At 40.5% G+C, this 17,109-nt stretch overlaps 1 protein-coding gene across 1 annotated transcript; it reads right to left on the bottom strand.

Annotated features, from left to right (window-relative positions):
• Positions 1–259: 259 nt before the first annotated feature.
• On the bottom strand, positions 260–16,247 carry abhd17b (abhydrolase domain containing 17B, depalmitoylase). Its single transcript, XM_081610569.1, has 4 exons — positions 15,507–16,247; positions 12,819–13,286; positions 3,044–3,223; positions 260–2,644 (listed from the first exon to the last, which is right to left on the bottom strand). Exons 2-4 carry the CDS (start codon positions 13,283–13,285, stop codon positions 2,425–2,427), a joined length of 867 nt encoding a protein of 288 aa, XP_081466695.1. The 5' UTR covers position 13,286; positions 15,507–16,247; the 3' UTR covers positions 260–2,424.
• Between the last annotated feature and the right edge of the window lie 862 nt (positions 16,248–17,109).

Below are 17,109 nucleotides of genomic sequence, written 5' to 3'. Positions count from 1 at the left end.
TCCAGTGAGTGAGATTAGTGCAACATCGCCACCTGCTGGTTCTCAGGACAGACAAAAGGTACTCTACAGTGAAACTGTAGAGTAACTTTTAAAACTTTCACACATCAAATTAACATTTTGAAATATTTTTGTTCCTAAAGGAACTGGATCAAAACCAAACTCACTTCATACCAAATGAACAGCGTTTGATTTGTGGCCCTTTATAATTAAGGAAGAAAAAACAGTCAACTGATTCTGATATAATAAGTGACAAATAAGATCATTATTCCACATACGATTTTATTTGCTCTATCCATTATCAGAATTACTATATTAATGTTAATACATAGTTTCTTTGCATTGAAATATCCTATACAAACTAAATCAAATCAGATTACACCCATCAGTGGCGAGTACAAAAGGCTGCCAGAGTGACGGCCTTGGCATATCAAGGGTTTTAAAAGAAAGACAAAATCCAGTAAAACAATTTTGTGGAAAAAAAAAAAAAAAAGAAAAACTGTAAATATACGCTCTGAGCATATTACAGTGAAAAAAATAAGCAAAAAAATTGTTTATAGATCAAAAATAAAAATACAATAAAAAAAAAAAAACACATGAGCGCGTAAAAAGAGGAGGTTCCCCAATCCTGGCAAGGATCTTGGTCAATCTGACAAAAGGCTAGTTGCTTCTGCTCTTTTAGCAGGCAGCCGGTCAGACCTGAAGGTTTTACAGTAGCACCGATTGGCTTATTGTTAACTGCAACAAAAAAACAAACAAACAAACAAACAATTCAAGTGTCCAAAGACTTAAAATAACCAGAAGGGGAAAAAAGTATTTTGCAATTGAATGCTTGCATGCCAAAAAAGACAAAACGAAAAAGTACAAAAAAAAAAGTAAACGCTGTCCATGGCACACAGCAGCACTTTGACATTTTCATTTTAAGGGTTTGACGGCAAGACGGGAGCTCTATTTTGGCTCTCGCAAAAGAGCAAAAGGAAAACAATGATTTCAGAAAACGTTATGGTGAAGAAAGATTAAATTGACACAAACATTTTGGCCATGACTGAGTCCCTGGATGCAGAGCTAATCACTTTGAAATAGCTCATTGTTTCAGTACAGTGGAGACTCGAGAACCATGCGTGGAGTAAAAATTGTCCAGTGTAAATATGCTGGAGGAAGATGATAATACTTCGACCCCAAATAACCCATTGTAATATTTTTAGCCACTTCCTGAAACTGAAAAACATACAAAGACTAGCAGTGATCCTAATTCATCCTGAACAGCAATAGTGGTCGACTAGAACTGACAGCAGCTGTCACAGTAGTTTCGTTTCTGTGTGTATTAGGAAAAAAAAGATACACTAATCTAACCCAGTTACATAAAGTAGACATATCATTATTATTTGTTGTTTTCGATACATTACAACCCAGAGGCAGAAATTGCACAAAACTGGGATTCATAATTGTTTTTTCTATATACTGGTGAATCATTATTACCAAAAGGTCAGATTTTTGTCCACAGATGTGCCCAGCATGATCTGACAACTATTATGTCCAGCAGTGTGAGGATGGGTGTCTTAAATCAACAATACTTCAAATCAAACTAAAAAGTTACAACCTTTCAAGTGGCTGGAAAGAACCAACTCTCAAGCATTTAACCAAACCCTTTCACTGCTGATCACTGTCTTAACTTAAAGGATTTATAATCAAGCTGTACCATTTACATTTTACAGAGACACGGAGATGACGGCAAGTTGCACTCTTTGTTATTTACACAGGGTTCTGAAACGTATTAAAACATTTGGCAAAACTGGCACAGATGGGTGAAGTGTTAAAGTTTGTCTAGTTCAACTCTTAAGTGACAATATGTGCAAAACTGACATGTTCTGTAAAAAGAAAAAAAAAGAAAAATAAAACACAAACGGGAGTCCTCGGAGGAGATGGAACCAATAATCAGACGCAGTGAGTAGGATAATATGGAGTTCAGTCGATTTAGACTAATTAGTCTGTAGAAAGGCCATTTCCTGGAATGCAAGTGTCCATTAAGAACCACAAACCTTCTCTTATAAGGCAGGAACAGAATATGACACTTAATTACTTTGTAATTACTGTATTAACTCCAATATTGTCCTTGCACATGTCTTCTTCGCCCTTCTATCACAGTCGCAAACTGCAGTGTCCAACATAAGCAGATCTAAAAGCAAAAAATAAGGATTTATGTGGAGGTGAGGTTTCTAGTGGGGAAAAAAGGATCAGGGTAATCCTGTGGAAAGCCAAACGAGGGGAATGAGGGGGGGAGAGCGTCTCGACTAAGTGAAGAGAGTCGCCACCAAGTCAGTTGAAGACAGACAGACACCGATTCCCCGTTTAATAATTCAGAAACGATAACTCAGGCCGTCTGTAAAACTGCAGGTTTCTTTCCTGCTTCTCTTATTTCAAGCGGCTCTATAAGTTGACCAGCTCGTGTGCAACAAACTGTTTGAGCCTCTCCAGGTACTGTCCGTAGAGCTCTATGTCATTGTGTCCGGCGCCCTCCACCCAGAGGGGCTCCACTGGGTGCTGGCAGCGTTCGTACAGCGCCAGCCCGTGGGAGAAGTCGATGACCTCGTCCTCTGTACCGTGGATCAAGAGGACTGGCGACGTCACCTTGGAAATCTTGTCGATGCTGCGAGACAAAAACCCAAAGAGAAACAAATGTCAACAAATTACAGAACATGACGATTAAAAATTGATTCATCTGCTGCACATTAAGACAGAAAAAGGGAACGACGTTAGCACTACAGTTGTATTGGGATTTTATGTAACGCAATCCTAAAGTTTGTGTTTGCAATTCGAAAAGGGATACGAATACATTTCCTCTGCACTTCACCAACTACCCAGCAGATGGCGCAGTTGGCAATATTTTCTACCCACTCTTGAGCTAATCAGATGAAAATTATTTCGGTCCATTGTCTTTATAGGCATTTTTATCCGTTAAAAGGACAGATGGCATGCGTCAACGATAAAAATGCCACAATCAGCCTTGTTCACACACGCATGCCATCTGTCGTCGGACTGCACTCACTTTGGAAAGGCGTCAAAACAGTAGGTCTTCTTGGTGTCAGGGAAAGCCACTCTCATGCCAGAAGTGAGCGGGGAGTGGAGGATGACTGCGGCACTCTCGTAGCGAGAGGCGAGGTCCACCGAGGGCACCGTGCCAATGCTCTGCCCGTAGATGATCACGTTCTCGGGACGGACGCCGTACCTTTAAACACAACACAACTGAATGTAAACCATCCTGTGTGTTCAACACAACGGGAATATGTACAGTACAAGTTTACCAACATAAGCGGATAATATTTGAAGACATTGGTATGCCTCTGGTGAGTTCATTAGTCAATTATAAAAAATAAAGAAAAAGCTGATAAACAAACACTTGTGTGGAATCTTTTTGCGACTGCCAGTATTTCACTGCCATGATTTACCGCATTTTAATTATTTTTTTCCGCTTGATTGCCTCCACTTTCTTCTGATAATTTTGTTTATTGTTTTTCATCCCTTATGAGTGTTTTAATTGATTTGATCTTATTCTCCCCCCCCAAAGGTTTATTTTTTTATGTATTGCTTTATTATTATTATTATTATTATTAATGTTTTTGGTCCTTGGAGTACTCTGGTCAAGACCCATTACAACTGGCTTGCATTTCAGAAAAATCTGAATGGACATTCTTTTAAAACCAAGACACAGTTGTGTGATGCAGCGCTGCTTCTACACCACCCTGCAGTCTTGTGACTAAGCACAAAGAATAAAAAAAAGAAAGAGAGAGAAATAGAAAAGAGGAAAGACATTGATCCTAGTTTGAGGTCAAGGGATAAATTGGGAGGGTGGAAAAATGTAAAAAAGGAAAATGGAGAGAGAGAGAAGACATTCCACAGCTGATTATGGCTAACGTGACCCACTGTAGCAAGCAGTCAGCTGACGGGCTGGAACCTACTTTGGGAACACTGCATCACTGTCTCTATTGCTGCGGGGCTGAATAACGCAAAGTAAACAGTTAAACACAGCCAGGACAAACCTCAGCTCCGCTCTGTTATTAAACACCGGACCTCTAACATTACAGGCTCCACACTACAGCCTGTCCGGACACGCGACCGTAATTCATAATGTTGGATAACATGGAACGGCGAGGACAGACGACATGTTGAGCTACTGTAACGGATTATCGTCTTTGCCTTAAAAAGAAACAAACAGCAATAACCTTTGTCTGCCACTGGCGAGTGTAAACAGCTGAAGTTCAGACTCTCAATTAAGATAAAAGTATGGCAACGCACAGAGTCAGTGTGGACAGCAGACAATCATTAGCGTGAATATATGAACTGTTTACAGTTCGTCTCAGGTGCTTATTGGGGTATAAATAGTGGTGAGAATACTGGCACGGCATTGGGAAGAGTGACTGAGGAGTGAAGGCTGGGTTAGCTCACGTCACTCTAAATGTTGTTTCATAGCTGATAAAATATTTATTAGACTATATATAAATTACGCTGTTCTTTACGGTTAATAACTTGTTATTAAATGATCAATCCACCGTAGAAAGAGAGCAGTGCAAACGAATCATTAAAATCCCTAAATTAATAACATTCATGCCTCTTTATAGATGGACAGTAGGCCTCTTTATTAGCGCAGGTTTGAAGTATAACCTTACAAGGCAGCCTAGATCTTCACATATTAAAACTATAAACAAGTCAGTACAACACAAATCTCACAACAATGTGACATTTACGCAATATCAATAAAGTGGCTCAATTGGAACCGCCAGTCATTGTGTAAAAGAGGACAGAGGACAAGGGACGGCTGTTCCCGGGTGCTTTTTGTTGACACCATCTTTAAACGACCGATGTCATTATCTGGAGCAAGTCAGAGTGTCTCACTCGACGACAGCAACACAAACCCCCGAATATTGAACCTCCCTTTTAAGCAATCTGCCGTTGTGTTTTGTGTTCAAACGGTCGGGGAGCTCCACATGAGGACCATAATAACAGACGTGCTTGTGCGTAGTCCGCAATTTACTCTGTTGCACTTCAGCTGAAATAGATCTCCGCAGGCCGAAGTCAGTCACGCTTCCTGGTTACAAGCCTCCTCCCTGATCCGTCATCGATTCAGTCTCCAGACTCAAATCCAATCTTTTATGCATCCCGTCCTCCCCTCATCCCACTCTCCTCTCTAGATCGCGCTGCCTCTCGACTGCCCACCTCGTGCGCCACTCAAGAGCAAAGCTCCTTTTAATTCCCAAGCAGCACTACATGACTAACACACACTGCAAGAGTCTTGAACATATGCAGCACATTTTTTTTAACACGTTACAACACCATCTGTGATGCAGCGGGGGGATTCTCCGTGGAAATGCTTGATGAACCAAAAACCTTTCAACACGAGAGGCTTGGTTTTTTTTCTTGTTTGTGGCCATTTATACTTCTAAGTGGCCATCAGGTGAACAACAAGTTAAGACTCAAAGTACAAAACGATGAGCCAATAGCGCTTTATTACACCGTGTTGCGTCCGGTCAGGTGAGACGTTGAACTCCACCCAAGAAATTGGTGCAGGCGTCATCTCACTCATGACTGCATTCTTTCGGGTCAGAAACACTCCTGTAAATATTAGGTTGCCACCCTGAAAATGCAAGGCCTGAAAATTCCTCCACAGTGTTTTTTGGAAGGGCTGAAAAGATGGATAGTGTTTCCATTAGGATCAATAGACCTATTGACCAGGACGCCGGTTTTCCTCGTTTGCTTTCACAAACCTCGGTAGAGAGGGAAGGCTCGGTCTGAAAGCTCATTGCAAATCTGTTGCCAGGCTACTGCTCGATATCAAGACAAGCAGGACTGACTGCTGCTCTGCCTCCTCCACAGAGGGAGAAGAAAATGTTACACAGAGCCATTTAGAGTTTGGAAAGGACACGCTCAGAGAATCGAAAATAGTGGGAAAGCCATCTGAAGTTTCCAAATGCTCTTCAAAAAAAGACTAAAACCAAGCCCTGGGTTGAACAATGCAAGTAAGAACAAAGTTTTGCCAACCTCATTTTTCCCCTTGGCCTGTCAGTATGACAAAGCCGACCTGCTGACTCACACAGTGAGGACATCTCCTGCTCAGGTGAAGGGAGTGCCTGATCCTCTGCGGTGGAACTACAGCAGGAGTGGGTAGCGTCGCCTCCGGCTCTGCTAAACTGATGAAGGCGTCATCAAAGTGACAGGTGGTTGTTTCTGTCATGTGACAAGAGTTTTGACATGCTTGAATAGGCTGCTTTCATTTCGCTCGACATCCGTGAGGGATACAGGCAAGATGTGCGGCCAGGCGGGAAGAGCTTTGATGGAATGGACATAGTCTAAAAGGTTTTTTTGCGACATTCTGGTCAGCTCAGTAAAAAACATTTCCCTCTGCAAATTTTATTATAAATACGTTCCACAACTTGGCATGATAAAAGACAACAATGAAGTTATCAATGTGGACCATTTCTCTGCATTCTCAGCTTCTGGACCAAAATGTACAGATTAGTTATCTTTTTTCTGTGTTATCTGTGATGACTTAATTTTGGTGGAAAGGGTCCAAGAAATAACAAGTGTACACGCTTTTTTTTAGTGTCCAAGTCTAAGCTGATTAAGAACTACAAATCCAGTTTCTGATTTATTTTTTTTATCCGTCACGTCCCTAACTTGGAGGATCTCAACTAAAAATAAGTCAACGTTGTGTAATGTTTACATTCCAGAAATTTTGGTTTATGTCTTTCAAATAATGGAAGAAGGAAACACATTTGGCAAGTCACATTTTTCATACTTTTTTCAGACATGAAAAATACGAAAACTTAAATTCCAAACTTGTCCAGACTTCACGAGTATTTAAGCGCCCTGAATCTTGTTGACTCGCAGTTAAATGGATGGCTTGGATCCTTTTTCTACTGCAGAGGAAATCACTTTAGAAACCTTTTCAAACAAATAAAGCAAGACAGAAAAATAACTAATTAAATAAGGTCTGCTTTACCTTCTATTAAAGTTAGAAGATGGGCAGTACATAGAAACACCACCCCATTACAAAAGCAGAAGTACTGTGTGCAAAAGGTTCATAAATAGCTATTCACATACTTTCCATTCTGTTATTAGCAAGGAAAAAAAATATGTTACTGAAGAATCATTGTTCATTTCAAACAGCCAGTGAAAATTCTTGTGAAGATTTCTCCTCATACCTTTTTGTCTAGACTAATGTCAGAGCTGGATCGCAGCACTGAAAGCTGAGGTTACTGCTGATTTGCTAAACAGGAACAACATAAAACCAACAGAAACATGGCATGGAACCAGCCAGTGTAACCATATGCATACGTGTCAGTGCATCGTGGCCGAGTGATGAAGTACAGCAACACTGAACTTCTTTATTAAACATAAATAAAATAAGCTGACACAGCAAAAATACAATAGAAAAAGATCCGTATTACCGCATGTTTTCCAGTTGCTATGAAACTTATCAGGATTCAGTCGTTTAAGACTCAAAAGTTCCTCTACAACTGAGAGAACACCAGCTGTTCTTTGATGCTTATAACACAAACGGGTGTTTCCACCAGACCGGTTCGATTGCCAAACTGGTGCTTACATAGTTCTGTTTTCAATACCCGGCCACAAGTGCCAGGGGGGCTAGAAGAGGCGATGCTTTCATCACTAGCCAACGATGGGCTCAAGAAGACAAAAAAAAAAAAAAAATAGAAAAAGAAAAATGTGAGCACTTGAAATCCCTGAGTTGGCATTGCTTTTGATCTACCCAGTTATTTTGAGACCTGGCCCATTATAAGGTTTAAATGAGCGAATAGAGCTTAAACAATATTGATCTTTTGCTTCTGCTGTTTACCCATTTCTGCCAGCGCTGCCGTTGCTGGCCAGAGATCAACTAGTTGGGATTGAGAAATTCTCACAAACATCCGTTTACAGGGAAGGTGGGATGGATGAATTTACTGGACAAGCTGTTTATCGTGAAGTGGTGGCAGCGACCACCAGCCCAGGTCAAGGAAGCACCGCAATGGAAAATCCCTAAATAAATAACAGAGTACGCACAATTGTGGGACATATAAATTTCAATATATATAGAGAGAGAGACAGCAGCTAACAACCAAAGAGAGAAATAATGACCCAGACAAAGCAGTAAAACAGAGAAAGATAGTTGCTGAGTGACAGAGGCCACAAAGTTTACATAGACATCATTTGGTTACGTTTGGGGAAAAAAAAAAAAAAAAAAAAGATGCAGTGTTAATGCGAAGTGGTCTGAACATGAGCAGACCAAGTATAAATAATTTACATAATGTCAGACTGGAAACGTGATAACCTTTTCACTAAAACTGTAAATGCTGAATATAGTGTGACAAAGAGAAAAACACAAAAAATGAAGTGGTTCTAGTGAGGGAAAAAAAAGTAGGCTGCTTTGAAAGAGTGATGCAGATGAAAAGGTTCTGCATCAGCTCAGCACAAAGATGAGAAGCAACTCCTGAACGCTAAAATGTGAATTATTTCTCTTGTAGTAGAGCTATGCACTCTTGTCATGTAACCCTATTTAGGTCACCCTTACCACAAGAAGCCTAGGGCATTGCATTCCACTGCAAAAACCAACCATGGGACTACAATGGGGCATGAACAATACACTCCGGCTGTAGCTTCTTCGCCAACAGCCTATATCCCTGCTCCATGGGGCTTATCTGATCTTAAAAGATATTTCTCTCTGGAATAAGCAACAATTGATTAAAGGAAGGAAGTGTTGCTTGATGATGGTAATAACAGTAACAAAGCAGATGTAGAGAATCAGATCTGGCGAGTTTTAATTAATTAATTATCCAACCTTGACTGAAGCACTGAACGGTTCACAATAAGATTGTTTTTTTTTTGCGTAATAGATTTATTCATTTGTGTGGATCACGGAAGTTTGGACCGCATTTACTCAGATCCGACAGATTTCCAAGGCCCATTTGTGAAAATCATTTAAGAGAGAAGAAGGCCATCTTTTGAGTCAGCAAAAAGGTGGGCTGAGGGGGGGGAAAGGGCCACAGAACCAAACCTAACTTTCACTTCTCTTTCAAGTAGCTTTGTTGTTCATAACAACAAAGCTTTAAAACTCCCATAACTCCCAAATGGGAGTCGACGTTTAAGCACGAGAATCCAAATGACTCAACATCCATGGAGACAGAGGGTTTGATCACCAGAAAAGCTGGTTCTTCTTCAGCCCATTTGTGATCATGTTTCAGGTTTAACTTGCTTGCTTCTTTATGCACAGCTCTTTATTTGCCGAAGAACAGTCATCTGATCCTGAGAAAAAACGCTTTGGGAAACCTGAGGCAAAAGGCAAGCAGCCAGAAAAAACAAGCGGCAGTTTTTTTTTGCTCCAAGCTCAGACACTACTGTTGAGACATTTGCATCTCTATAGTGTCAATATCTTTACATACTCCAGGAGAAACACCTGTGGATGATGTTTTAGTGAATCAGCTCTTATTCTTACCTTGCAAAAGGAAGTCGACATAAGCAGGAGTTCTACAGAGAAACAAATGATGCTTAAACACTTTGATGTAAAATTGTAGAGTTGATATTTTCGTGCCGCTGCACTGACCTCCAGACTAAACTAAGTCTGGTATTATATAGTTAGATGACCAACAATAATCCGTCTCATACATTAATCACCGCCTTACCCCAACCATAATGCCCTGGACTGGGTTGGGCTCCCCAGAAGGACTGCTAGTACTTAAAAGGTTGATGATTACATCAGACAAGGCCCCTTTGGGACTACAAAAACAAGAACACACACACACACAACTCTCTCACCCAGAATCCTCTGCTCTGCATCCTGTTCCGTCAGGTGAGTAGAAGTTTTACCTTCCAATTTAGCAAACGCGTCTCTGCCCTTGCCTCCATAACTCAACACCAAAAAAATGTATCCATCACAGATCTTAGGAATCAACACAAATATATTTACCCGTTCAAAAATAATCATCATTATACCTTCTAATTTACTTACTACCAGAACAATAAATTAGCAGATTTCCAGGATCAACTAGATTTCAGAGCCCAACCCATCTTCATAACACCCGTGTTACTGTAATACAAAGACCCTCATCATGGATCGGTCCCTTAAACATAAAGCGTGGTCACAATTGCTCTTACAAAGCACAAAAGCAGGAGATGACGAGAGGATTTAAGACAAAAAGCAGACATCCTCAAACACGGATGGAAGGAAGTGAGCGACCTCAGGTTAAACAAACAGATGAATACAAGCTTACGTGAAGAAAAGCCTTATCTGAGAGAAGGAACTGCAACTGAGTGATGCAGCCAGATCTGCCCTCACTGGCGATAAACCACTTGAGGCTGACTGAACCCGAACAGACATTTGCAGTGTCAGTAGTATCTTTTGTGTCTTCAAAAAAAAAACAAAAAAAAAAACACTGTGCAGCAGCAAGTGAGCGCTTCACGTCACCCCGAGCACACAACTCTCCCTATGATACATGGTGGCGCCCGCATCATTCTGTGGGGATGCTGTTCTTCAGTACAGATGAGTAAATTTGACGGATTAAACTTAGGCAAAATGTTCAGTGGAAGCTGCTACAAACATAATTCAAAACACTTTTGAAGCTGCACCAGCAGCAAAGGCAATTTTACAAAGTATTGGCATAAGTATCACATAATTTAACACAATGAAGTTTGTAGATGTGACAAAACGTGGGGCGGTTTTGAACACTTCCACAGCACCGTATAGCAGACTGTGACCTTTCTCACTGTTTATATACATCCGGCTTCCTGTTTATCACAAAGCTTTGGAAACATTCAAAATCTGGCATTTTCATCCAAGACGGGCTAGGTTCCTGTCAGATTCAAACTAAAACGGCAAGGATATCCAAAAATACTGAAGGAGGAGGTAAAGAAGTGTGCTATACATCTAAAATACGTTATGTAGGGTTACGGTTGTATGAACTATGAATCAGGAAAAAACAAGCGGTCTGGTGAGAACCAAAGTCTCAGTACTGTACACCAACAAAAAGATGACAAAAATGATAAACTATGCATCATCATCATCACTAAGAAGCTCACAATGAGCAAAGACATTTTTAATCATTTGGGGTAAAATAACTCGCAAGCCTACAGAGACGAAGCCTCGGCAGAACACCCACATGCAGCGGAGCAACGCAACATCACAGAAACCACACTCCTCATTAATCGCCCACATCTTGCCATCACTACCAAACCATTTGTTGTAGTTTCCACAACAGGATTCGTCAGCACGGTCTGTGTAATCCTTCCTCCACTCAGCTCCTTCGGCACACATCCTGCTCCTCCTCCGTTTGTTTTTTTAAAGACATATTTTTCAGGGGAAGATGTCTCCTACAACTTCCTACTTAGCTTGTGTCACATTAGCTCCCCCCTCCTTATAACTTCATTTTAACTCCATCCAAAACGTCCCGGTATTTGCATCCTTCCAATGCAAACCTGTCAAAGGCAACATTGACAAACAGCTACAATTAATATATCCGTTTATATAGCATGTATTCTTGAAAGCTTAGTCAGTGACAAAAGGCTTTCATACGGCTCAAATATACTGCTTCATTTTGTGGCATCATGCCTATTACATGTATACATAAAATAATAATAAGCAAAGATATCAGGAAGAGAATTGTGGAACAGTACAAGCGTCTGATTCATCCTTATGTACAATTTCCAGAAGCCTGAAAGTCCTTTGTTAATGCGTTCAAACAAATATAGTCAAGTAATACAGGCCATGGAAAAGTGCAGCCATCATTCTGTTCAGGAAGGAGACGGGTTCTGTGTGGCAGAGATGAATGTGTTTGGGTGCTAAAGCTGGTAAAATGGTCATTGTCCACATTGAAACGAGTTCTGTACCAACATGGACTGAAAGGTCACCCAGAAAGGAAGAAGCCATTTCCTCAAAAACAACATAAAATTCTGATTCTAAGATGGCAAATGCACTTATGAGTTAAGGCCTTTCGGGGGACATGTGCTGCAGTCTGATGAGCCTAATATGGAAGTGTATTTGCCATGATTGCATTTAGAAGAACAAAAGGAGTGATGCTCCAAAGCCTGAGAACATCATTCCATTCCAACATGGTTGACTGCATTGTGATATCTGTTGGTTTTGTTTTGCAAGAGACTGGTGAATTTAAAAAAAAAAAAAAAAAAAATCAATGGCATCATGAGGACAGAACCATATGTGGAAATACTGAAGCAATATCCATAGACATCAACCAGAAAGTTCCAGCTTATGCAAAAATGGACCTTCCAATTGAACAAAAAAAAAACCCCAAACAAAACAAAAAAAAAACAACTTGCTGTCAAATTGGGTACAAACTGGTTTAAGTATGAATGGGCCAGAATTGCAGAAAAATATTGAGAGAAATTTGGATACGCAAAATGTTTGATCAAAAGACATACAGGATAACTCTTACCAAATACAGACATAATGCATGAACACACCTCTGGCTCTGAAGTCCGTTCCTCATTATTGTTGAATTTTAAAAAACAAGAAAAAGTCTCTGTCTCTACGCTGTTGGCAAATATCTGGTTTCAGCTGCATCTGACACTTCCCTTTCCACTCACAGTGTTAATTTAGTTGCAATGCATATTTACTTAAAAAAAAAAGTTACAACTTAATATGTACATCCATTTATAAAACTAGAGATATGTTGTCGGTGTTCTGCTTTAGCGACAAATTAACAGCATGTTAATATCTTTAAAAAAAAAATAAAAAAATAAAAAAATATATATATATATATATATATATATATCTTGTTTTAGGATTTCTTCCCCCTCTTTCATTCACTCATTCTCCTCCTTACCGTGATCGCAGCGCATGCCATGCGGCATCCACATCTGCATACAGGTTTTTCTCCGAAGGTTTCCCAGAGCTGGCTCCGTAGCCCGAGTAGTCGTAGGAGAAGACGTTACAGTTGATCCTGGAGCCCAGACCGATGTAGAAACTGCTCATTTGGCCCAGGTCCACCGCATTCCCGTGGGAGAACAACAGAGTGTAGCGGGCGTTGGGTGAGCAGCGCACAAACATGCAGGCAATGCGGTTCCCTCTGGAGGTGCGCGTCATGAAACACTCGATGGCGTCCTTCTCTCGCGCCGAGTACTGCCAGTCGGCCCGCTCCGAGAGGTGCAGCGTCCATCTGCCGCCGCTTTCGTCGCACATGAGGCTGTAGGTGGGCTCTGGAGGGAGGAAGGCCAGCTTGGAGGCGATCTTGCTGGGGCACGGTGGACAGCAGAACAGGCAACATAGCTCACTGAAGGTTAGATGGTTCATCCTTCAAAACGGGACAGCGAGAGAAACAATGACTAAAACAGATTCAGCTGTTTACATTCACTGCATACTTCAGGAACACACACACACACATGCAGAAATAGTTATCTTTAAATTGTCAGTTAAAAAGTCAAGGACTATGAACTACTTTAACCATATGTGGAATAAGCTAAAAGCAGATTACATTCTTTTGCTATCAATTAATGTGGCTTAAGAGCTTTAAAAAAAAACAACAAAACAAAAACAGTTATTTGAAAGTCATTGTATCTGAAAGAGGACCAACTTCTCCAAGTTTGGATGCTTGAATGGTTGATTTATTGTTAAAGGAGTGGCATAAGGAAGAAACAGCTTCCAAAATTGTTATATAGAATCTGAGTTTAGCAGTCGAGCGAGTGATTTAATCATCTTTAAGCAAGAAAAGTCGCATTTAAATAAAAATTACAATTAAATGCAAGTCTTGTTGCATTTAAGGTTTGAATGGTGTTTTAAGCTTAATGCAAGTAGAAGTACTTAGCCTTCATGTACAAAAGTTCAATCATGAAATAATAGTAATATATGATAGATTTTGTAGTCATTGTCCTGAAATGGACGAACGTTGACAAATCTGAATGGTTGAAATAGCAACTGCTGTGCCTGTCATTATACGCCAATGGACTATGGACTAAACATAGTAGGAGCTCAAGATTGGGACGCAATCATCACTGCATTATCAGTGTCTACAAGGTCCCAACTACAAAAAACGGTATGGATGCAATGTCTTTGAAAATATCACATTTTAATTGCTACGCTTTCAGATTCTGCATCCTAATAACACATTGTCTTTAACTACCTGTGCTGAACCAATGTGATGTATATTTTTAGTGGCTAAGAAGACTCTAATACAAACAAGTTATGAGGAAATTGCAATAATGAAAAAAATAAAAAATAGAGATCCAGAAAAACTAGCAGGGTTTCCCCCCAGTGTATTACAAGCCTGGCGGGCTACCAGGCTTTACTTGTGCCCCCACCAGGCTAAGCATTGCTTATTTATGCAAGTTTTTTTTAAATGTTTGCAATTTTAAGACATTGTAGTTGGTGCTCAGTTATTAATCTTCCAATCTTTTAATAACGCATAATAATCAAGTGATATTTTCAAATTTTCTGTCCACTTTAAACATTTTTAACTCAAAAAGACGACGGGCCTCTGGATGAATGACTGCCCTGCCACCCAACTTAGCAAGTTTTCTGGGGGAAACCTTGACTGGGTTATCGATGTCAATAAGTACATTTGATATATTTAGCAATAGCGTTGCAGTTACATATTTCCCTGATATTTTGCACTGCCAACTTAACTTTTAGTAACATCATGACCACAGGTGAGTCTAATCGAGTTTTTGCTGCTGCTGCAGCAGATTCTTGGTTGGAATAAAGTAAGATGTGCCATAAAGTTAAGAACCATCGCTAAGTTGGAAATATATATATATAATTTCAGCCAAACACAGACACACAACATAATAAGTTTATTTTCAGTAAGGTGAATCTAGTATGTTCCCCAGATCTTTCTCCTTATTTTACACGCTTTGGTGGCCCTGCTGGAAAGAATGAAAGACATGTGACTTTTACTCTGGTAAAAATAAATAAATAAATAAATAAATAAATGAATGAATGCACTCTAAAAATGCCTGGCAGCGATGTTATCCATTTAGCTAAACCATTAAACAAAAAAAAAAAAAAAAAAACAGGAAATGCTTAGATTTTCTGCCCAGATGTAGACATTAGTATGTATGTGGCGCTTGAATCAGAATTTATGATTCTTTCATTCCTCCACGTGTCAGTTTTAATGTTTAAATGTTAACATTGCTGATTTGAAAAGCACATCTGATGTTGAAGCTAATTCAGTTTTAATTGCACCCATGTGCTTTCAACTCTTAATAGCTAGTCTGCTGAAGCCGTTTTATAAACAACTGGCAGCGCAAGAGATGATTTAGACTCTTTGAAGCCACTTGTGATTATAAATGTCCCCCATTAAAACTGCACGATGGTTCTTCAGCATCTTGCTTAAGTGGTTTCCCCAAAGGAGCCCAAACCCAGGAAAAGCCTGTCCGCTTCCCACAGACCTTTTCTCCATCCGGGTTGCATCTGGTCAAATTTGTAGGAATATGTTGTTTGCTAAACCACAGTAGGAGTATTGTTTTTTGTTTTGTTTTTTTCTTTAAAACGAAGGGCTAGATTGTGCCAACGTTACCTGAACCGTGGTGTTTTCTTTGTTTTTCTTCCCTTTTCCTTCCAGGAGACAGCGTCGCCACTGTGTAGTGTTTTATTCACACCACGGAAACTAATTTATCTTCTTTTCGACGCCAGCAGATTGTCGGGGCTATACCCGGCCGCAGATTATCCTCGGTTTTATCTCCTATCAGTTATCAATGTCACGTTGAGTGTAGATATCCCTCACAGGTCCGGAAGCAAGGCGCTTCGTCCTCCGGGTCCAAACAGCCTTTTTCTTTTTTCTACTGTTGTTTCTTTCTTTCTTCCACCTCGCTTTTCTCTCAGCATACGGTCTAGAATTATAACAAGGTTGCTTCATTCACGCTGTCCAAGTAGACAAACCTCAGCGAGGACATTGGTAAAAAAAAAAGAAAAGGAAAAAAAAAATACAAAACAACAAAACAAAACACAAAGGGTCTGAAAATCCGGAAAACAAATCGGAAACGATTCGCGACACAGTTTCACAGCTGTATCACTTGGCTCCGAAACATCTCTGCTTTCGTTCTGGTTATCACTTCGCTTGTGAGGAGGGCGAGGCGTCGGGACGACAGCTGCGAGGACCAATGGCGAGGAGTTTGATAAAGCCAGGCCACCATTTGTGGACTGTTTGAGGAAATGTTGGGCAGGTCCTACATGACGCCGCAGAGTGGCAACATAGACAGAGAGGAGGTAGACGAAGGCTAGCTTTAACACCGCCGCCATATTGTGAGTGGCACCGGCAAACGATTCTCAAAAAGCATCTTTTGCTCAAAAGATGCTTCTTCAGTAGGGGTGAGATACTTTTGAGAAGGTGTTTTATGTGTTTCAAAACACCTGCAGCAGCTTTGTTGCAGTTTTTCTGAAAACAAATGCGTCTGTTTTCAGAACTGAAAACAGGGCATGTTATACATAACATTACGAATAGTACACACACCCAACAAGACTTGTATGACTAATAAAAAATGGTAAATGTCAGTACAAACTGGCCAATGATGAATTGCATTGGCCAATTTACTAGGCACACACCAAGTGGGTTAAACCTTCAGAACCGCCTTAACTATGTATGTCAAAGAGGTTTCAGAAACATTCGTTAGAGATTGTTGCTCCATATTGATATGACAACATAATGCAGTTGATGTGCATCCATGTCGCAACCCTTCAATCCCTTCATATGACCAAGCCACTCTATTGGATTGAGATCTGGTGACTGTGATGTCACTGAAGTACAGTTAACATCCATCCATCCATCCATCCATCCATCCATCCATCCATCCATCCATCCATCCATCCATCCATCCATCCATCCATCCATCCATCCATCCATTTTCTATACACCCTTGTCCCTTAGTGGGGTCGGGAGGGGAGCTGGTGCCTATCTCCAGCTAAAGTTCCGGGCGAGAGGCGGGGTACACTCTGCACAGGTTGCCAGTCTAGTACAGTTAACAGTCATGTTCAATACGTCTAAGTATTGACCGATCACCGATCTTCATGAATAATCTTAAATGAATAAAATTGGGTCCAATTTATTAGTGCACCCCTAATTTCAGGTGGTAGATTGTTGCAACGTTCGGTTGTTCTTTATAATCCCCCAGTGGGGTAATTCA

This window comes from Poecilia reticulata, chromosome 9 (genome assembly GCF_904066995.2).
Source record: "Poecilia reticulata chromosome 9, P_reticulata-male-v2, whole genome shotgun sequence".
In the NCBI taxonomy this organism is placed as follows: domain Eukaryota; kingdom Metazoa; phylum Chordata; class Actinopteri; order Cyprinodontiformes; family Poeciliidae; genus Poecilia; species Poecilia reticulata.
This window is presented reverse-complemented; position numbering and strand designations above follow the sequence as displayed.

What these genes read in the sequence shown, in the direction of transcription:
- abhd17b (XM_081610569.1), bottom strand. Translation starts at nt 13,285, where the DNA reads ATGAACCATCTAACCTTCAGTGAGCTATGTTGCCTGTTCTGCTGTCCA. An exon ending in TGGCATGCGCTGCGATCACG is followed by an intron (nt 3,224 to 12,818) that starts GTAAGGAGGAGA and finishes TTGTGTTTAAAG; the next exon opens with GTACGGCGTCCGTCCCGAGA. An exon ending in TGTTTTGACGCCTTTCCAAA is followed by an intron (nt 2,645 to 3,043) that starts GTGAGTGCAGTC and finishes TTTGTCTCGCAG; the next exon opens with CATCGACAAGATTTCCAAGG.